Here is a 17,761-nt window from a genome sequence, read left to right as displayed (position 1 = left end):
AATAGGGCTGCAACGATTCGTCGACGTTGTCGACAAAAATCGATAATAGAAATAGTCGACAATGAATTTCATTGTCGATGTTGTCGCCAGTCCAGACATGTTTTTTCCGACCGAGTGAGGCGTCTCTCTTCATTACAATCTCTGCCGAGAGTCGCACATGCGCATTAGCGTCTGCTGAGCAATAACACAAACACACAGAAATGGCGGCGCCCAACGCAGCAGCAGCGCGTAACAAAACCTCTAAAGTTTGGGAGCATTTTAGCCTGGATGCAGCAAAAAAAAAGATTACCTGCATGGTTTGCAAAGCAGTCCTTGCGTATCATGGCAGCACCTCGGTGATGCATGAGCATTTGAAGAGAAAGCACGTCGGGTTAAATGAAACGGAGCTTGACTCGCCTCGGTAAGATTTAAATAACATGGAAGCCAATACGTTTTGTTTTGGATGTACCGGTACATTGTACATTTTATAAGTGTATTTTCGCTTTAAAAAAGGATTTAACGTTATGCCTGACAAAAGTATTTTAAATTAAATGCATGCAGTCTGAAGAAGAGAGCAACCATGGAGCCCTTTCTGCAAAAGAAGCAGACGTGCACCCCACAACAGGCGCATGTCCTCACTGAGTCAGTATTGCAGATGCTGATCTATGATATGAGACCGCTCTCCATGGTCGATGGTGCTGGGTTTCAACAAATGATAGCCCAGTTCAATCCAGACTACATCCTGCCATCCAGAACCCATTTCACCCACTTGATGGAGCAGAAATACAGTACAACGTTTCTGAAGGTAATTGTTTAGAATGCAAACACAGTCAAACATATTTCATACAAAAAAAATTACAAATTTAATTTAAAAGCAATTAAAATCACAAATTTAATTTAAAAGCAATTAAAATCACAAATTTAATTTAAAAGCAATTTTTAAATTCTATCTATCTATCTATCTATCTATCTATCTATCTATCTATCTATCTATCTATCTATCTATCTATCAAAATAGCTGAAATACATAACTTCGTTTTGGTAAAATCATAGTAGCTCCAATTATTAAAAATGTAAAACTTGTATGTTGAATAGTTTCTGCTGACATGTAGGTTTTTGCATGTTAAATATTTTCAAAAATCAAATTTTGTGTTTAAAGGTAAAGCAGATCCTAAAAGAGGTAAACAGCTACATCACACTGACGTGTGATGTTTGGACCAGCCGTGCCACAGAGGCATATCTTGGAGTTTCGTGTCATTTCATCACAAAAGACTGGCAAATGAAGACTTTGAACCTTGCCACTCTACCCCTGGAGGAGAGGCATACTGCTGCGAACATCATGATATGGATGGAAGAGGTGATAGAGAAATTTGACATCTTGCCTAGCAAAATTAGAGCAATAGTACATGATAATGGGTCTAACATGGTGGCGGCAGCTCGACTCCTGGAAGAAAAACACGGTTGGTCTTCAGTCCGCTGTGCTGGCCACACCCTCCAACTTATCATCAACAGTGCCCTCAAAGAGCCCAGCATCAACAAAGCTACTGGTGCTGCAAGAAACCTAGTTGAGCACTTTAGGAGAAGTGAGCTGGCAAATTCAAAACTGAAGAAGAAGCAGCAGCAAATGAACACTACAGAGCACAAGCTGATCCAGGATGTCAGTACGCGATGGAATAGCACCTATTACATGGTAGCAAGACTCCTGGAGCAGCGCTGGCCAGTCACTGCAACTCTCTCGGACCCTGAGGTAACACCAAGAGGCAAGCACTACTTAGACCTGAAACCAGAGCAGTGGGTACTACTTGAAGAGCTGGTGCAAGGGCTAGGGCCTTTTGAATGTGCTACTGTTTTCCTCAGTGGGCAGGAGTATGCTACTGCTTCATGTCTTCCACAGCTGGTCAAAGGGCTGCAACGGTCCATACAGCAAACCCAGTTTGAGACAAGCTCAGGAAAAGCCTTTCAAGCCATTGCAGGAAAAGGAATCAGTGAGAGATGGGAGAATCTTAACACTGTGACTGCAGAGAGAGACAACCCACTTGTTCTTGCAGCTGCCATCGACCCAAGATTCAGAAAGCTGAAGTTTATCTCACCTGAAGATGGCACAAGGGTGCAAAGTACAGTTGAAGTTCTTGCTATCAAAGAAGCAAAGGCCAAGACTGGACTACATGATGGCACTGAGGTGCTACAGCAGAAGAAGAGGGGTCATATCTCAGGGGCAAAGTCAGCGCTGGATAACCTGCTTCAGTCTGACACTGACAGTCTGAGTGAGGAAGAGGAGGAAACCCAGGAGGTCAAAAAAATCCAAATGGTGAGGAGGGAAGTTCATATGTTCTTCACAGAGCCACCAATAGCCAAAAAAGAAGACCCTCTCAGCTGGTGGAGCGAAAATGAGGGGCGTTTTCCCACACTGTCAAACCTAGCAAGATCTCTTCTGTGCATTCCTGCAACATCCACCCCTGCAGAGCGAATTTTCTCAGCAGCAGGAAATATCTGCTCCCAGAAGAGAGCAAGTCTCACACGAGACCATGTGGATATGCTGACTTTCCTTAATATGAATAAACTGAACGACATAGCCTGAGCCTTATGTTGATTTTAAACTTGGTCTGTCTACCATGACAGGTTTTTGTTCAGGTAGTATCACACCGTCCATGTTTACAACTTAAATTCAGACTCTAAAAGCTTATTTTAAAACCTTTAGATTTCATAATGTTGAGACGAGTTGAAAAGTTCTTTTGCAACAGATTGACCACTGAATGTATCTCACAAAATGCACTTAATATTTTGTTTACTGTTTTATTGCTGCTAATGTGCCTGCCCCTGGTTTACAGGAAGAAAATGTTTACTTTAATAAATGTTTTAATTTATTTTTTCTTATAAAACAAATGTGCCTGTCCTTTATAAAAATGATTGTTTCTTTATTTATGCATTTATGTCTATACTGACCGAGCACTGTGCCTAATGGTTTAAGACAGGACATTTTTATTTACTTTTAGTATGAATTGGCCTATCAGCAGCAAAGTTCAATAAAATATGCATTTTTCATTGAAGTAACCCCTTCTTTCTTGTGTTTACTATAATTTTTCACAGAATTAAAGCAATCTCATTAAATTTTAGAAAAAGTTAATAATTATCCGATTAGTCGACTAATCGTTTCAATAGTCGGTGACTAGTCGACTATTAAAATAGTCGTTAGTTGCAGCCCTAGTTTGAAATGCAACTTCTTCTGTGGCACAAAGGAAGTTTCTGCACGAGAGCGGCCCCTGGCTTTTGGATATGCCGGGATTTCACCGTAATTCATTCAAATTCATTCATTGAGAAAACGCGCATTTGCATGGTTAATCGTTACACCCCTAATGGTTGTCATAAACACTGCACAACCGCAGTGTTAAAGTGCGACCCGCGGTGGTTTGCATCTCACAAAAAAATTGATTATAGTATCAAAATAAGAAGCATACAGCTATAAACATCTCTTTATGTACTATTTCAAATGACATCATAAAAAAACAATTTTGTTGTTTTTTTCCACATTTATAGGGAAAATTTTCATTACCGCAACGTGACCATGACTGTGGATTTGGGTTCTTCGACAAGGAAATATTTATAATAAAAAAATTTAAAAAATAAAAAGCTTCAGTGCATGTTATACTATAAATATTTACAGTAAAGAAATGTGATATTTGGTGATCATTGGTAAATGTAGAGACAATAATAAGGAATATAAATGTGTCCAAGATCAATTTTCTCATCCCCCGCAACATTTTTCAATCATTATTGAAGCCCTCAAGGATTTAACATAAAAAATAAAAAAAACGTTGGAAGGGACGTAATTGACTGTGACACTTAAGATGGCTACCAGGTAAGCAGTTCTTATTTTTTCTCTCCAGATAAAAGTTAAAATTTTGTTTGTCATAGTACCAAGACAACTTTTTAGTTCTCATTACCGAAACATGAGTTTGCATATGAAGAGCTTCGTTGCAAAACGAGATACATCCGTTTTTAACATTTTTGTGAAAACATGATTATTATTATTATTATCATGGGCTACTTAGCTGTATGTTTTAGGTTATGAAGGTTTAAATCAAAACAAACCAACTGCAGTTAATTAAAAAAACTGAGTTTGCAGTTAATTAAAAAAACTGAGTTTGCAACGAAACTCTTAACTCTTTCCCCGCCATTGACGAGATATCTCGTCAATTAAGAGAAAACGCTTCCCCGCCAATGACGAGATTTTCCGTCTTTCCGCAATACCGCTATTATCCACCAGGTGGCGCCCTTCCGCAACTTTTTAAAACCGGAAGTATTGCCCTATGGCAAGCAGCTGCATGTCCGTGTCTGTTTTAAAGATCGCGCTGAATGGGATCTCTATGAAAAGTCCGTCATAAAAATGGAATTATATCTGCTTTTTGCTCAAAATATGGTGTTTTTGCAAAAACCTACCCATATTCAAAAGCTGATTGCAAAAGAACCACTAAAGGTAGGATGAAACGTTTTTTTTTTGTTTGAAAGCAGAGGGTCTGTTCTTTCATTTGGTATATTGTATGTTTATATATTTAAAGAAGAACATTTTCTGGAAGGCATTAAACTTTGGTGAAAATCATGGAAAACGCTGGCGCTGGCTGGCAACTTTTTTTAAAAACGCTGGCGGTGAAAGAGTTAATATATTGAATGTAATATCATGTTGCGGTAATGACAATTTTTTATAATGATAATCTAAAAAAACTGTAATAATTATATAGGAAATATTTTTAAATCCTCTAAAAATAATGTTTATAGTAAGTTTAGACCTTAATCATATCTTAAAATTGGCTTCAAGAACTTTTTAAAAAATCTGATGCTTGACACCTTCTAAATCTGGATTTCGGAGAATCACCCATTTAGATTTGCTCACATTGCATCAAATACTTCTACCAATCACAGATGTGTCTGTTGAGGTTAGGAATGTAATGGCCAATCAAATGTATTTTAATGATTTGCCAAACCAGTCCGCTAAAAACACTCCAGTGTTTATATAAAAGTCATACCTGCAAACTCAGAAGGGCTGAAAAAGGTGACACATTGTATACGCGCCCGCACCCCCCCCCCCCCTTACTATTGTTATATAAATATGGTAACAGTTTACAATAAGGTTCATTAGTTAACATTAGTTAGCTACATTAGTTAACATGAACTAATAATGAACTGCATTAATACAGCATTTATTAATCTTTGTTAATGTTAATTTCAACAATTACTAATACTTTATTAAAATCTTGTTAACATTAGTTAATGCACTCTGAACTAACATGAACAAACAATTAAAGCTTAAATTTGTATTAAGTAACATTAACAAAGATGAATAAATACTGTAACAAATGTATTGCTCGTGGTTTGTTCAAGTTAGTTAATACATTAACTAATGTTAACTAATCAACCTTATTGTAAAGTGTTACCAAATATTCTTACATTTAGGCCAATCCTAAAAAAGTTATAATCTAAATATATCAAAAATTCCAGTATAGAGTCCAGTAGGTTGTTACAGTTAATATACAGTAACAGAAATTTGCATATTAAAAACGTGAAGTTGTTCATTTGAAAGATTAATTGAAAACACATGTAGTAGACGTAACACCACTATCTCACATTAAGTGCACTACATTTCTTCAGTCATGCATCCCTCTTTACAGTAAATACATTACAGCCTACTTGATTTAATGTGAGGACAGTGAAATTGTACACTTATTATCAATCTTATAATGTACTTAAGTTACTCAGGCAATCAGTACAGGACATCGCTGGTTTATTTTGGCTTATAAAGTAAGTTATATCAACCAGCTCAGGTTAGCTGATAAAGTAGCATCAGAGTAAACATTTGTGCTTGCCTTTGAGGTGCGGGATGGCCCTCCTGCAATCGCTCATCACTTTTGTTTTGATTGCAGCATCACATGTTTAACAAAGGGTCCCTTGACAGAAGCAAATGTGATATGCATCCATATGTTTGCTCTTTATCTCTTCTCTCAGACCAGACGCGAACTTTTCTCTACAGTTTATGGCATACGCAGCACGCAGATGTCCCGCTACGGTGGCTCAACGCAAGCCATTCAGCGTTTGACATCAAAGTACCGCGAGACCAGACTTCTCCATATGTATTTGATTCGCTCTCGCAGTATTTTGATATCATAGGATTGCCCTGCGTGGCGCCAGATGAAGTCCCTCAGTTGTGTGTTTGTGCGTACCTCGCGACCACAGATTCTATCCATCTTCACCCTCTGACACTTTCGTCTCGTTTTTATTTGACGAATAAACAATGTAGCGAGTAACGTTAAGTGTCATTTCAAATGTAGTGGAGTAAAGAGTACAAATACCCAATCAAAAATGTAATTGAGTAGAGAGTAAAAGTTGCTTATATTTTTGATACTCAGTACAAAGTACAAAGTAGCCAAAAAAAACCTTAAGTACAGTAACAAAGTACATTTACTTAAGTACTTTACACCTCTGCGTGTGATTCACAGAACAAACGCACGCACAGAAAACGCGCTTAACGTTACCCCTTTCTTTCAGATGTGAAATCTATAAATCGCAAATTATCTTGAACTAGTATGCATCTGAACAGTAAGATTTCCACCTTTAAACGATGCCTAATTAATGCCATTGACATATAAAAGAGCGCATGTCAATGTTTAAACCCTTTATGAGCAGCAAGAATGGCTTATATTTTCAAAAACCTGCAGCAATCGGACAAGCAAAAGTGCCTCAAAGTGCCTCAAAACTAACCTCAAAACAAACGTCAGTGTCAGTAGCGGTAGCGTGAAAAGTTTAATCCGCGGGAAAGCTGATGCAGCCAAGGCCTTTTAATAGAAGCTGCTGGCAACGCAAAGACCCGCCCTTCACGTAACCCCATTTGTTCAGCTCCCATCCATTGACCAATCGGCTATCCTAACCTTAACCACACTGTGATGACCTCACGTGATGACCAAAGAGCTTTTATTGTTTTTGTGAAACAGACCGCAGTAGGTTTTTGAAACTCCCGTTTATGGGAAGTTTAGACCCCCCCCCCAAAAAAAACAAAAACTCTTCGGATCTACATGATTCACGTGGATGACCTTTTTCAATTCAAAACGGCGATTTTCGCCGAAAACCGACTAGTTTGCAGGTATGAAAAGTGCAAATTCACATTTTAGAGTTTATTTACAATGAAAGTAAGAAGCGTGCAGATTCATTCATTATAGCGAGAGTTTTGCAACATTAAACTTAAGTCACTGACAGTTTTAATGATCATTCTTTTTGATTGCTCTCATACAATTTATTCCCAGTTTGAATAACTTTTTATCATGCATCCATAAAGTCCTTGCACCTTGTTTTGTCTGTTTTAAAGAATATATGATCACAATCTGAAGAGCTATAATCAATCATGCTGTACTGAAAGCTTATCTTACAAGCTCCTCTCAGCTACTTCATTTTAAAGACACTTCTGATGCTGCTTTGCTTCATCATTTCTTACATTTATGCATTTAAATAACATTAATTAAAAAAAATAATAATAATTTTAATAATTTAATATGATCTTATAGCATTTTGCAATTGTTGTGCAGATATATTTTTTGTGGTGACATTGACATTTCTTGACAAACCAGGATGTGAATTTGCAGTGGGTTTGGTTTGTTAGTCCTGCACAGAGAAGTGACAGAAGGTTTGTTTGTTAATCTCTAAGCTGTTCCCAATAACCAAGCAAAGGCTGCTATGGTTTAAGCTGTTTTTTATAAGAGAGGGATATGTTGCATACCAATGAATAAATCATGATACTTTAATATTTACTAATAGTTTGTTTTCAAAATTATGTATTAAATAAATATACGTGGCTTTAAATAAATGCTGTGATCGGTACTGTCTGTTACTCCTTCCAGTGATCAGCCCCAAAAGGCCTTAATCGGAGCACCCCTTATTTCTAACAGCTAGTTTTGGTTGCTGTGACTGGTTTGAAGATTTTTTTTTTAACAGATGTCTATGGGAGGATTCTTTCTTTTGCTGCATCCTTTTATGGTATGTTCTCGCTCCACAAGTATGTGCAGGTCTGGAATGGGTCATATTGTGAAGCATACTATGACTCCTTACGAGTTTAAATGCTTATTAAAAAAGGACTTCTGACTTCACAGTGAACTTACAGAAAAGCTACGCTCAGAATGCGCCAGGTTTGTATTTATTTTGGTTGCACAGAAAGCAACACACATCTTGAGCAAATATTGTGTTTGCAATGGGCATGCATTTAAAACTTGCACACTTAAGCTGATGCAAATAATGACAGTACACAGGTGATCTTATACATACAAGTTGATGTAATTTTTTTAATAATAAAATACAGAAAGGGCTCATATTTCATTGCTAAAAAGCACATTACTTTGTGTATTTGGTGTAATATGATGCGTTTATGGTTCAAAAAATTAATTATTTCCACATACCTTACATTTTTGTGGCACCTCTAAGTCCCGCTACTCTGTAACAGGTAATTTTGTACAAAGCTCATCTTCTGAGAAAACGTGGTGTGAACCGATTGGCCAGCTATCCAGTGCGTTGCAATTGGCCGAATACCTCGATTACGTAAACAGAAATGTGACGCTCCAAACCATGTTTTGAAATATACTATCGTCTTTACTACTTTAGTCATTTCAGTACTTGCCGATACCGATACCGAGTACTTAATAAAAAAACATGATTTAAATTGACAGGTAACAGCTTTAGTCATATAATTTAACAAAAAAAAAAAACAAAGGACTAGTTTTCCAGTTTGTTGTAAACTCTGCCTCTTTGGACAACACAAGAGGCATTAACCCCTTACACGCCGCTCAAACATAGACATTTCTCAGACCGTGGTATCGATTCCAGGTATCGGGGGACTTTTAACGAGTACTTTAGAAAATGTGGTATCGAGGCCGATACCCGATACCAGTATCGGTGCATCCCTAGCACAAAACTCGCACTTGAATTGTCAGTAGGAAATTCATTAAATAAGAAAACATCGGCTAATTACAGAATGTCAGTAAGCCGAACAAGAATGTAGTTGCAAAGTTGGAATTGCTCCACTTTTTAGATGAAACCTTTGTGTACATCCAGCCTTGTAATTCCATTGTATTTAAGAAGTAGTCCTTTCGTAAAATGTGCAGCACGCGATCGAACATTTGGGCTGTACTGTTCTGAAACAGTGTTGTAAATAAAAACTAAACCCTTTTTTTTTATCTATTGGCAGCGCGATTGAAAGTTACACCGTCTATCTTTGCGTATACATTATGGCATAGTTATGCAAACGTTCAAACCAGTATGATGTATAACTGCTTTGAAATGCAATGACAAGCTATGGTAGTTCCCACAGGACAAACATGTCTTTTTCTAAAACAATTTAGGGATGAAACGTGCTCTGTAGAACAGTTTGTCCGTTTAGGGCTACTGTAGAAAAATGATAGCAACTTTAATGTAAGGAGACCCATGGTGTATGTGGATAAAATGGTTCTAATGCTGCGTTCAGACCAGCCGTGTTAGAGGCTTTAAATGCGAGTGATTTCAATGTTAAGTTAATCTAAAGACGCGCTGATGCGGAGTCGCAGAAGCCCCTCCCATGACGCAAATTTCCGTGTCAATGTCTCCATAACTAGAATTTTACGTGCGGCTTTCACGCGAGAATGAAGCGAGTACACTCAAAATGTTCAAGCGTCCAACTACGCGTGGTAGGCGCGAATTTGACACCTCAAATGCATCTGGTGTGAAACCACAGTAAGGTAATAAAAACTAGGGATGCACCGAAAGGAAAATTTTTGGACGAAGCCGAATATATTTATTTATTTATTTAAGCTCTAGCAAAGGGAGATAGTGAGAGACAGCGGCAAGATTGACAGGAGTTGACAAAGGAAAAAGTGCTCAAGAAAGCAACTTACAATGCATTAAAAGGTATATGTTTTTTTAGTAAGCATGTATAGACCCTTGACCTTTTGCGCTGCTAAAGCAATGCTTTACCACTGAACAATACAGGAATCCACTGAGCTATCTTAAATTAGAAGTTATCTAGCATGTGTTTCCCAAAAGCAACTATAGTAGCAAGTTTTGTCGTTACCAATACAATACTCTTTGATAACAATGCTTTTGTGAAACGCACCCCTGATCAAGATTATTCTCATCACAGTCCACAATGCATTTGGAAATCCATCGCATTCAGCAGTGCATGCAGGTTAAAGATGTGTCGTCCTCAAACTAATATGCCTGCAGTTGATTGCATCAAGCCTTTCAAATCTACTAATGACTCTTATCCTCTGAAGAGGGTCTGACGACAAGCTGTTCACATCAATGACCAATACTGTGTGTATCCAGCCTGAGAAAGCTCTTTGTGCTACTGAGATTACAGGTTGACTAGGTTAGCGCATATGTCAATATGCAAGTAGTGCTGAGGAAAAAAAATCAATCAACTCTGTTGTCTTGCAAGGGAATCAATTTCTTGACCATACTCGTACACCATTTAGACCAGGGGTGGGCATCGAGGGCCACAGTCCTGCAGAGTTTAGCTTCAACCTTAATCGAACACAGCTGAATGTCATTTCCAAACAGTCCTGAAGACTTCAATTATATTTTTCAGCTGTGTTTGATTAGGGTTGGAGCTAAACTCTGCAGGGCTGTGGCCCTCAGGACCAGGAGTTGCCCACCTCTGATTTAGACCCACATGCACTTACAATTTTTTTTAAATTCTGGAATCAATTAAACAGCGTGCAAACACTACAATATGTTAGGAGTTAACCTCTTCACTCATGTTAACATGCAGTTTTTATTTTCTGATTATTCGCTAACGATTGTGCTTATTACTCACTCATACCCTAATGCAGAGTGATGAACTCACATACAGTCCACTTTTTAATTTACTTGCGTCGAATGATAAACACGTTCCTATAGATGCATTTCGATATTCAGTGCCATGACGAAGACAGAAATATTATGACAATGTTACACATTCGAGAACTCATGACGTTTTGGTGTCAATTTAAACTAAACAGGGGAACACTATTTAGTTAATAATGTATTCAATTTTAAGTTCTTTCCACACACATAATTATTGTGTTTAGGGGTGCACCGATATATCGGCTGATGATGCTTGCTATGCTTCTCAATGAATTACGGTGAAATGCCGCTACATCCAAAAGCCAGAGGGCGCTCTCGTGCAGAAACTTAATATGCGCTGCAGATGAAGAACCATACGCAGCTATGATACGCAGCTCCAGGATATGGCTTAAGGATATATTTATTTTGCTGTTCTTCAAACCTCTTCAGGTATTTTCATGATAATAAAGAATATGTATAATAATTATGTCTGACGAGTGTTGCTTTTTTCAAAAACATGTTATAAACGACACAAACAACAGGGATTTCAAATCGATAAGGACTTACTGATCAAAAGCCGTAGTACATGAAATAGCTGTGCATAATATCGGCTGTGCGATTCAAATTTACTTGTATAAAATACGCATGTGCTGAAGTCGTTTGGACTATCTTATTATGGATATTTGCCACTTTTGGTCACGATGAACACTTCTACACTTCAAAAAATTATAAAAAAATAATAATCTTAATTTTTGTTGTCTTGTTTTCAGTGAAAATATCTAAAAATTCTTAAATGAAGATGCTTTGTCTTGATGAGTAAAATTACCCAAGAAAATAAGTCTAGTTTTTAGACCAAAAATATCAAATGTAAGTGATTTTGCGCGTAAAACAAGCAAAAACAAATCTGCCATTGGGGTAAGCTAATTTTTCTTGAATTTAGTGTTTAAAGGTGCAGTGTGTACATTTTTGCGGCATCTAGTGGTGAGGTTGCGAATTGCAACCAACGGTTCAGTCCACTGCTCACCCCTTGTTTTTGAAACGTATAGAGAAGCTACGGTAGCCGCCACGAGAAAAAAACATGTCGTTGTCGGAGACAACTTAGTAAAAAATATTGTCCGTTAAGGGCTTCTGTAGAAACATGGCGCCACAAAATGGCGACTTCCACGTAAGGGGACCCTCGTCTATGTAGATAAAAATGTCTCATTCTAAGGTAATAAAAACATAATGGTTCATTATAAAAAGGTCTGTAAACACCCCTGATAACATAGTTTTGTATATTATTTTGAATTTCTGTCAAGAGATCTATTATAAAACTACACCCTGCACCTTTAAGAAAAATTTTCAAGATTTTTTTGCTTGTTTTTTGCACAAAATCAATTCAATTTGATATTTTTGGTCTTAAAACTAGACTTATTTTCTTGGGTCATTTTGCTCATCCAGAAAAAGCATCTTAATTTAAAGGTGCAGTGTGTAATTTTTAATATACAAAACTATATTTTTAGGGGTGTATAAAGACCTTTTCATAATGAACTGTTATGTTTTTATTACCTCAGAATGAGAAGTTTTTATCTACATATACTGAGGGTCCCCTTATGTGGAAGCCGCCATTTTGTTCCGCCATGTTTCTACAGAAACGGACAAACTTTTTTTTACTAGGTTGTCTCCGATGATGACAGTTTTCCGGTGGTGGCTATCGTAGCTTCTCTATGCATTTCAAAACCGATGGGTGAGCAGTGGACTAAGCCGTTGTTTACAATTTGCAACCTCACCACTAGATGCCGCTAAAATTTACACACTGCACCTTTAAGAGTTTTTAGATATTTTTACTGAAAACAAGACAAAAATACGAAGATTTTTTTTTCTTGAAAATAATATTTTTGCAGTGTAAACAGATAAAGGCTGTGTAAATATAAATTCTCCATTTAAAACATGTCATGTTGTTTGTTTGTTTTTTAGAAAGCTGCAGATTATTTACTTTTGGGTGGCATCAAAGTAGCTGTCTTAGTAGCTGGACACATAAATTTACCTCCATCAATATTATACTCTTGATATTTAATATCTCTATAAACAATATAAGAAGCGGAAAGCTTTGACTACTTCGTACATATTTGAATACAAACCATAAAGGGACATGAAGTGCTTTATGCTAAATGTATGGAAGAACTTAAAGGGGTCATATCATGAAAATCTGACTTTTTTCATGTTTATGTGCTATAATTGGGTCCCCAATGCTTCTATCAACCTAAAAAATGTGAAAAAGATCAACCCAGTAACTTAGTTTCGGTAAACCATTCTTTGCAAGCACGTGAAAAATTAGGTCATTTAGATTTTGCCTGCTTTGTGATGCAAGTCTAATTACAATAATAATGCTCATTAATCTGCACTATCCAACCATGGCACTGCCATTTATTGCAGAAAGAAAGAAAAATAGAAACAAATAATTGACAGCACAATTGAGTTTCAATTTCAACAAACCACCATCATTGCCTTCAGTGTTTACATTTCATCAGTTCATTTGCATTTTAAAAGACACACCCATTTTTTCTCACACCTACAAAGTGGCAATTTTAACATGCTATCATAAATTATCTGTGGGGTATTTTGAGCTAAAACTTCACATATGTACTCTGGGAACACCAAAGACTCATTTTACAAATTTAAAAAATATCATAACATGACCCCTTTAAGTAAGCTTTTCACGCGTTAATGTAAAAAATACCAAACCAGTCACAAGCGTTTCCAATTTAAGTAGCTTCGTGTTGTTTGCTGATGTCAACAGGCCTGACCTGACAGCTAATGCTCATTTTATACACCATTCAAACACTGCTTTATAGCTAAACACAACTATATTATACACACTGTTTACATGGCAGATTAAGCAACTTAAACTGAAAAAATAAAAAACATGCGTAAACGATAAGAGATCTAGTTTTTCTGAGTGTTTCTACTGATACAAGCTGAGCAACACGACCATCTGTCCGGGCCCACCTTACATTAGCAGATAGCTTACTAGCCGCTAACCTTTGGGCTTTATCACATACTATAAACAGAGGTCACAAAATACAAACAGTTTTTACACGGCCCGTTTACTGTAATTGAACGACTCGTCTCTATAATAATATCACTTTTGTGTACTAAACATAAATACCACTAACTGACTTAGGCCTTTGGTTAAGCTAGTTTTACTCACTCAGGGGTTTCCAGATGACAAGCAACTACAGCAGTGCATTTTAAATACTAAAACTCTCGTGTTTGTTGTGATTAACACAAGATAAACATCTCTCGTTACCGTGCAGTTGTGTTTTGAAAGCACATTTGCATTATCCAAACTCACATTATCCCTAGCTAACAAGTCCAACAAATATTAACGCGCCAGTATGACTCTGAAAGTGATCTTGTTCATAAGTTAAATAATAAAATGTTATTAACACCGATGACCGCTTACCGCTCTCCAGCTCATTGCCTTTCTTGGCGGTAGCGGCGTTTCCCATCGTGCGCGAGACACGGGCGACTCTCTGGCGGGAGCGCGGACGAGACGACAGCGAGTGCTTGGAGGAAGCTTCCCTGCACGCGACACCTCGGCCCGTGTCTTTATGTCAATACTTTTCACGGACGGCAGTCTGCAGAAAGACAATCCTGCAGCAGGATAGTCTGATCCCACGGCAGCGCTTCCCCTTCCGTGCCGCAGATGGCAACCTCTCGTCTCCGCCACAGCGATCGCGGGGAGACTCCTGACTTTCTTGCAGGGTTTCTTGAACACTGATCAGAGATCAGTCTTCGGTCTTCTTCTCCTGCAGCGGAAACATGAAAGCGAATGCAACCACAAAAGAGCTCATGCCGCCACCTGCTGGACGTACAGCCAATATTTTGCTTCTAGCTAGAAGGGATACAGCTACGACCTCAATCTCGCGAGATGTTGTGTTTAGGGTTAGGATTAGAATGAAAACAGCATTCAGGTTAGATGGGATACAGCTATGGCCTAAATCCTGTGAATTGTTGGATTTAAGGTTAGGATTAGAATAAAAACAGCATTTACCATCAGGGAATACAACGCCCAATGACCAGTTTGGGTCAGTGTTGTTTGGTGTCTGAAGGGGTAAAGCTGTTTATTTATCGGATTTTGATAGATGACAAATTGTGATGCCACTGTGTCTTGGTACTTAAATTTCAGAAACGGTGGGGCTTCTGGGTTGTTCTTGTGCCACTGCTTTGTGTCATCTGAAGCTCATGAGAAGAGAAGAGACTGTCGCCCATTATTCACATTGACCTGACCACAGGGCAACAGTGTGACAAATTACCAGCAGCTACTGTACAACAGTAGTGACCAGGGCAATGTGCCTGCATAGCTGACGACCCAGCCAGGTCCACATGCTAATTGCATGCCAACGCCAATAATGCATAAACGGGCCCAAGATCATTGTGACTTAAAATTCCTGGTGCATCACATTAATGGCCAAGGAGGGATTTGGCAATTACCCACAGAGGATATGGCAGCTGGATGAACTAAGGTACGGGCTGGGCAATGTTTTCTTGGGACAGTTATCATACCCATTATCACAATTGCACCATTTCTGACAGCTTTTATGTATCTGAACATCGTTGATGATTAAGTGCACCCATTCATGGCAACTGTGTGCGCTGCCAGTGATGGCCATTACCACGAGGAGAATGCGCCATGCCACACTAGGAAGGAGTGGTTCATACTGTAGGACACAATGGTGAATTTTTGTTGATCCCTTGACCTCCAAATTTACCTGACATGAACCAAATTAAACATTTGAGGTTCGACTTGAAAAAAAAAACATTTGAAACACTTGACTGATCTTAAAAATCATTTGATCTAAATATGTTTGGTTAAATGGTAAATCATTTTAGTATATATAAATCATAGACAAAAATATACCTGTGCCAAACATATTCATTTCTGTTAATTGAAAACTACATTTTATATTTAAAAAAATGTAATAAATAATTAGATGACTTAGACTGCATATTGAAGAAATGCAGCCAATAAGAGGCCAGATTAAATGTGAATCCTTCAATATTCAATATGACACAACTACGGTTTTGCCATTTCTAGGCAAAGGGTGACTGCACTTCACATGATAAAATATAACAGAGTTTTAATTTATTTTAGATTCTTTTAGTCACAACATAATTCCCACAGATACATTTTTGTTATGCTATAGTTTTTGGATGAGTTAATTATTATTCTGTCATGTGGAAAAAAACTATTTTAGATATTAATTTATTAAAGCTTTTATATATAAGCTTTAATGAATTAATATATAAAATTTGTTTTGTTCTTTATATCTTTACTCAATATAGCCTACTTTTGTATAGCAGATAGAGAACCAGCGAACAACTCCATCTTGTGGTTCAAACATGGATTGCTGTTTCATAGAACAAAGTCAGTTGATTTTACCTACCAGTAATGCTGAACATGCATGATTCTAACAAAAGAGCAAAGATGGCTGGGATGTTATATGTATGCCTTGGCTTGAATAGAAGATCACTTAAACATGCTTTGCAAAATTTTTCAACTTCACTTTTGTACATTGTTTTCTGAGAGTGTATTGGGGTATGAAATAATATATTGGGGTATCATTTTGCAAAGAGGACATTGATGATTTCAATTTAAATATTCAGGATTAATTGTATTTATATTACACATTACACTATTCAGGTATTTTAAGCAAATAACATGACCGTTCATTTATTACATATTATAAAACACAGTATACAAAACTTTTTTCCCAAAAAGTACGAATATTCCAGAGGCACCGAGGTCAACCGATTGAATTATATGAGACAATATGCAAAAGCGATCGCTATATGCTGTAAATCTATATGCTGTATATATATACATATATATACAACCCCAAAACAGAAAAAGTTGGGACACTGTAGAAATTGTGAGTAAAAAAGGAATGGAATAATTTACAAATCTCATAAACTTATATTTTATTCACAGTAGAATATAGATAACATATCAAATGTTGAAAGTAAGATATTTTGAAATGTCATGCCAAATATTGGCACATTTTGGATTTCATGAGAGCTTCACATTCCAAAAAAAGTTGGGACAGGTAGCAATAAGAGGCCAGAAAATTTTAATGTACATATAAGGAACAGTTGAAAGACCAATTTGCAACTTATTAGGTCAATTGGCAACATGATTGGGTATAAAAAGAGCCTCTCAGAATGGCAGTGTATCTCAAAAGTCAAGATGGGCAGAGAATCACCAATTCCCCCAATGCTGCAGCGAAAAATAGTTTTCTGAGTTTCTAAGAGAAAATTTGAAATGAGATTGAAGTTATCATCATCTACAGTGCATAATATCATCCAAAGATTCAAAGAATCTGGAACAATCTCTGTGCGTAAGGGTCAAGACCGGAAAACCATACCGGATGCCTGTGATCTTCGGGCTCTTAGATGGCACTGCATCACATACAGGAATGCTACTGTAATGGAAATCACAACATGGGCTCTGGAATACTTCCAGAACACATTGTCAGTGAACACAATCCACCGTGTCATTCGCTGTTGCCAGCTAAAACTCTGTAGGTCAAAAAAGAAGCCATATCTAAACATGATCCAGAAGCACAGGCGTTTTCCCTGGGCAAGGCTCATTTAAAATGGACTTTGGCAAAGTGGAAAACTGTTCTGTGGTCCAACGAATCAAAATTTGAAGTTCTTTTTGAAAAACTGGGACGCCATTTCATCCGGACTAAAGAGGACAATGACAACCCAAGTTGTTATTAGCGCTCTTTTCAGAAGCCTGCATCTCTGATGGTTTGGGGTTGCATGAGTGCGTGTGGCATGGTCAGCTTACACATCTGGAAAGGCACCATCAATGCTGAAAGGTTTATTCAAGTTCTAGATACATATGATCCCATTCAGACGTCGTCTCTTTCAGGGAAGACCTTGCATTTTCCAACAAGACAATGCCAGA

The 17,761-nt window shown here is 37.5% G+C and overlaps 1 protein-coding gene across 1 annotated transcript in view; it reads right to left on the bottom strand.

Moving 5' to 3' along the window:
• Positions 1 to 14,590, bottom strand: part of prkacbb (protein kinase, cAMP-dependent, catalytic, beta b) — a 29,792-nt gene extending 15,202 nt beyond the window's left edge. The window contains exon 1 of the mRNA XM_065261939.2: positions 14,252 to 14,590. Coding sequence (XP_065118011.1) covers positions 14,252 to 14,297 — 46 coding nt within the window. The 5' untranslated portion in view covers positions 14,298 to 14,590. The remainder of the gene's footprint in view (positions 1 to 14,251) is intronic.
• Positions 14,591 to 17,761: the final 3,171 nt, after the last annotated feature.

The sequence above is a fragment of the Paramisgurnus dabryanus genome, chromosome 6 (assembly GCF_030506205.2).
Source record: "Paramisgurnus dabryanus chromosome 6, PD_genome_1.1, whole genome shotgun sequence".
Lineage (NCBI taxonomy): Eukaryota > Metazoa > Chordata > Actinopteri > Cypriniformes > Cobitidae > Paramisgurnus > Paramisgurnus dabryanus.
Note: the sequence above shows the minus strand (reverse complement) of the source record. Positions and strands in the feature narration are given on the sequence as shown.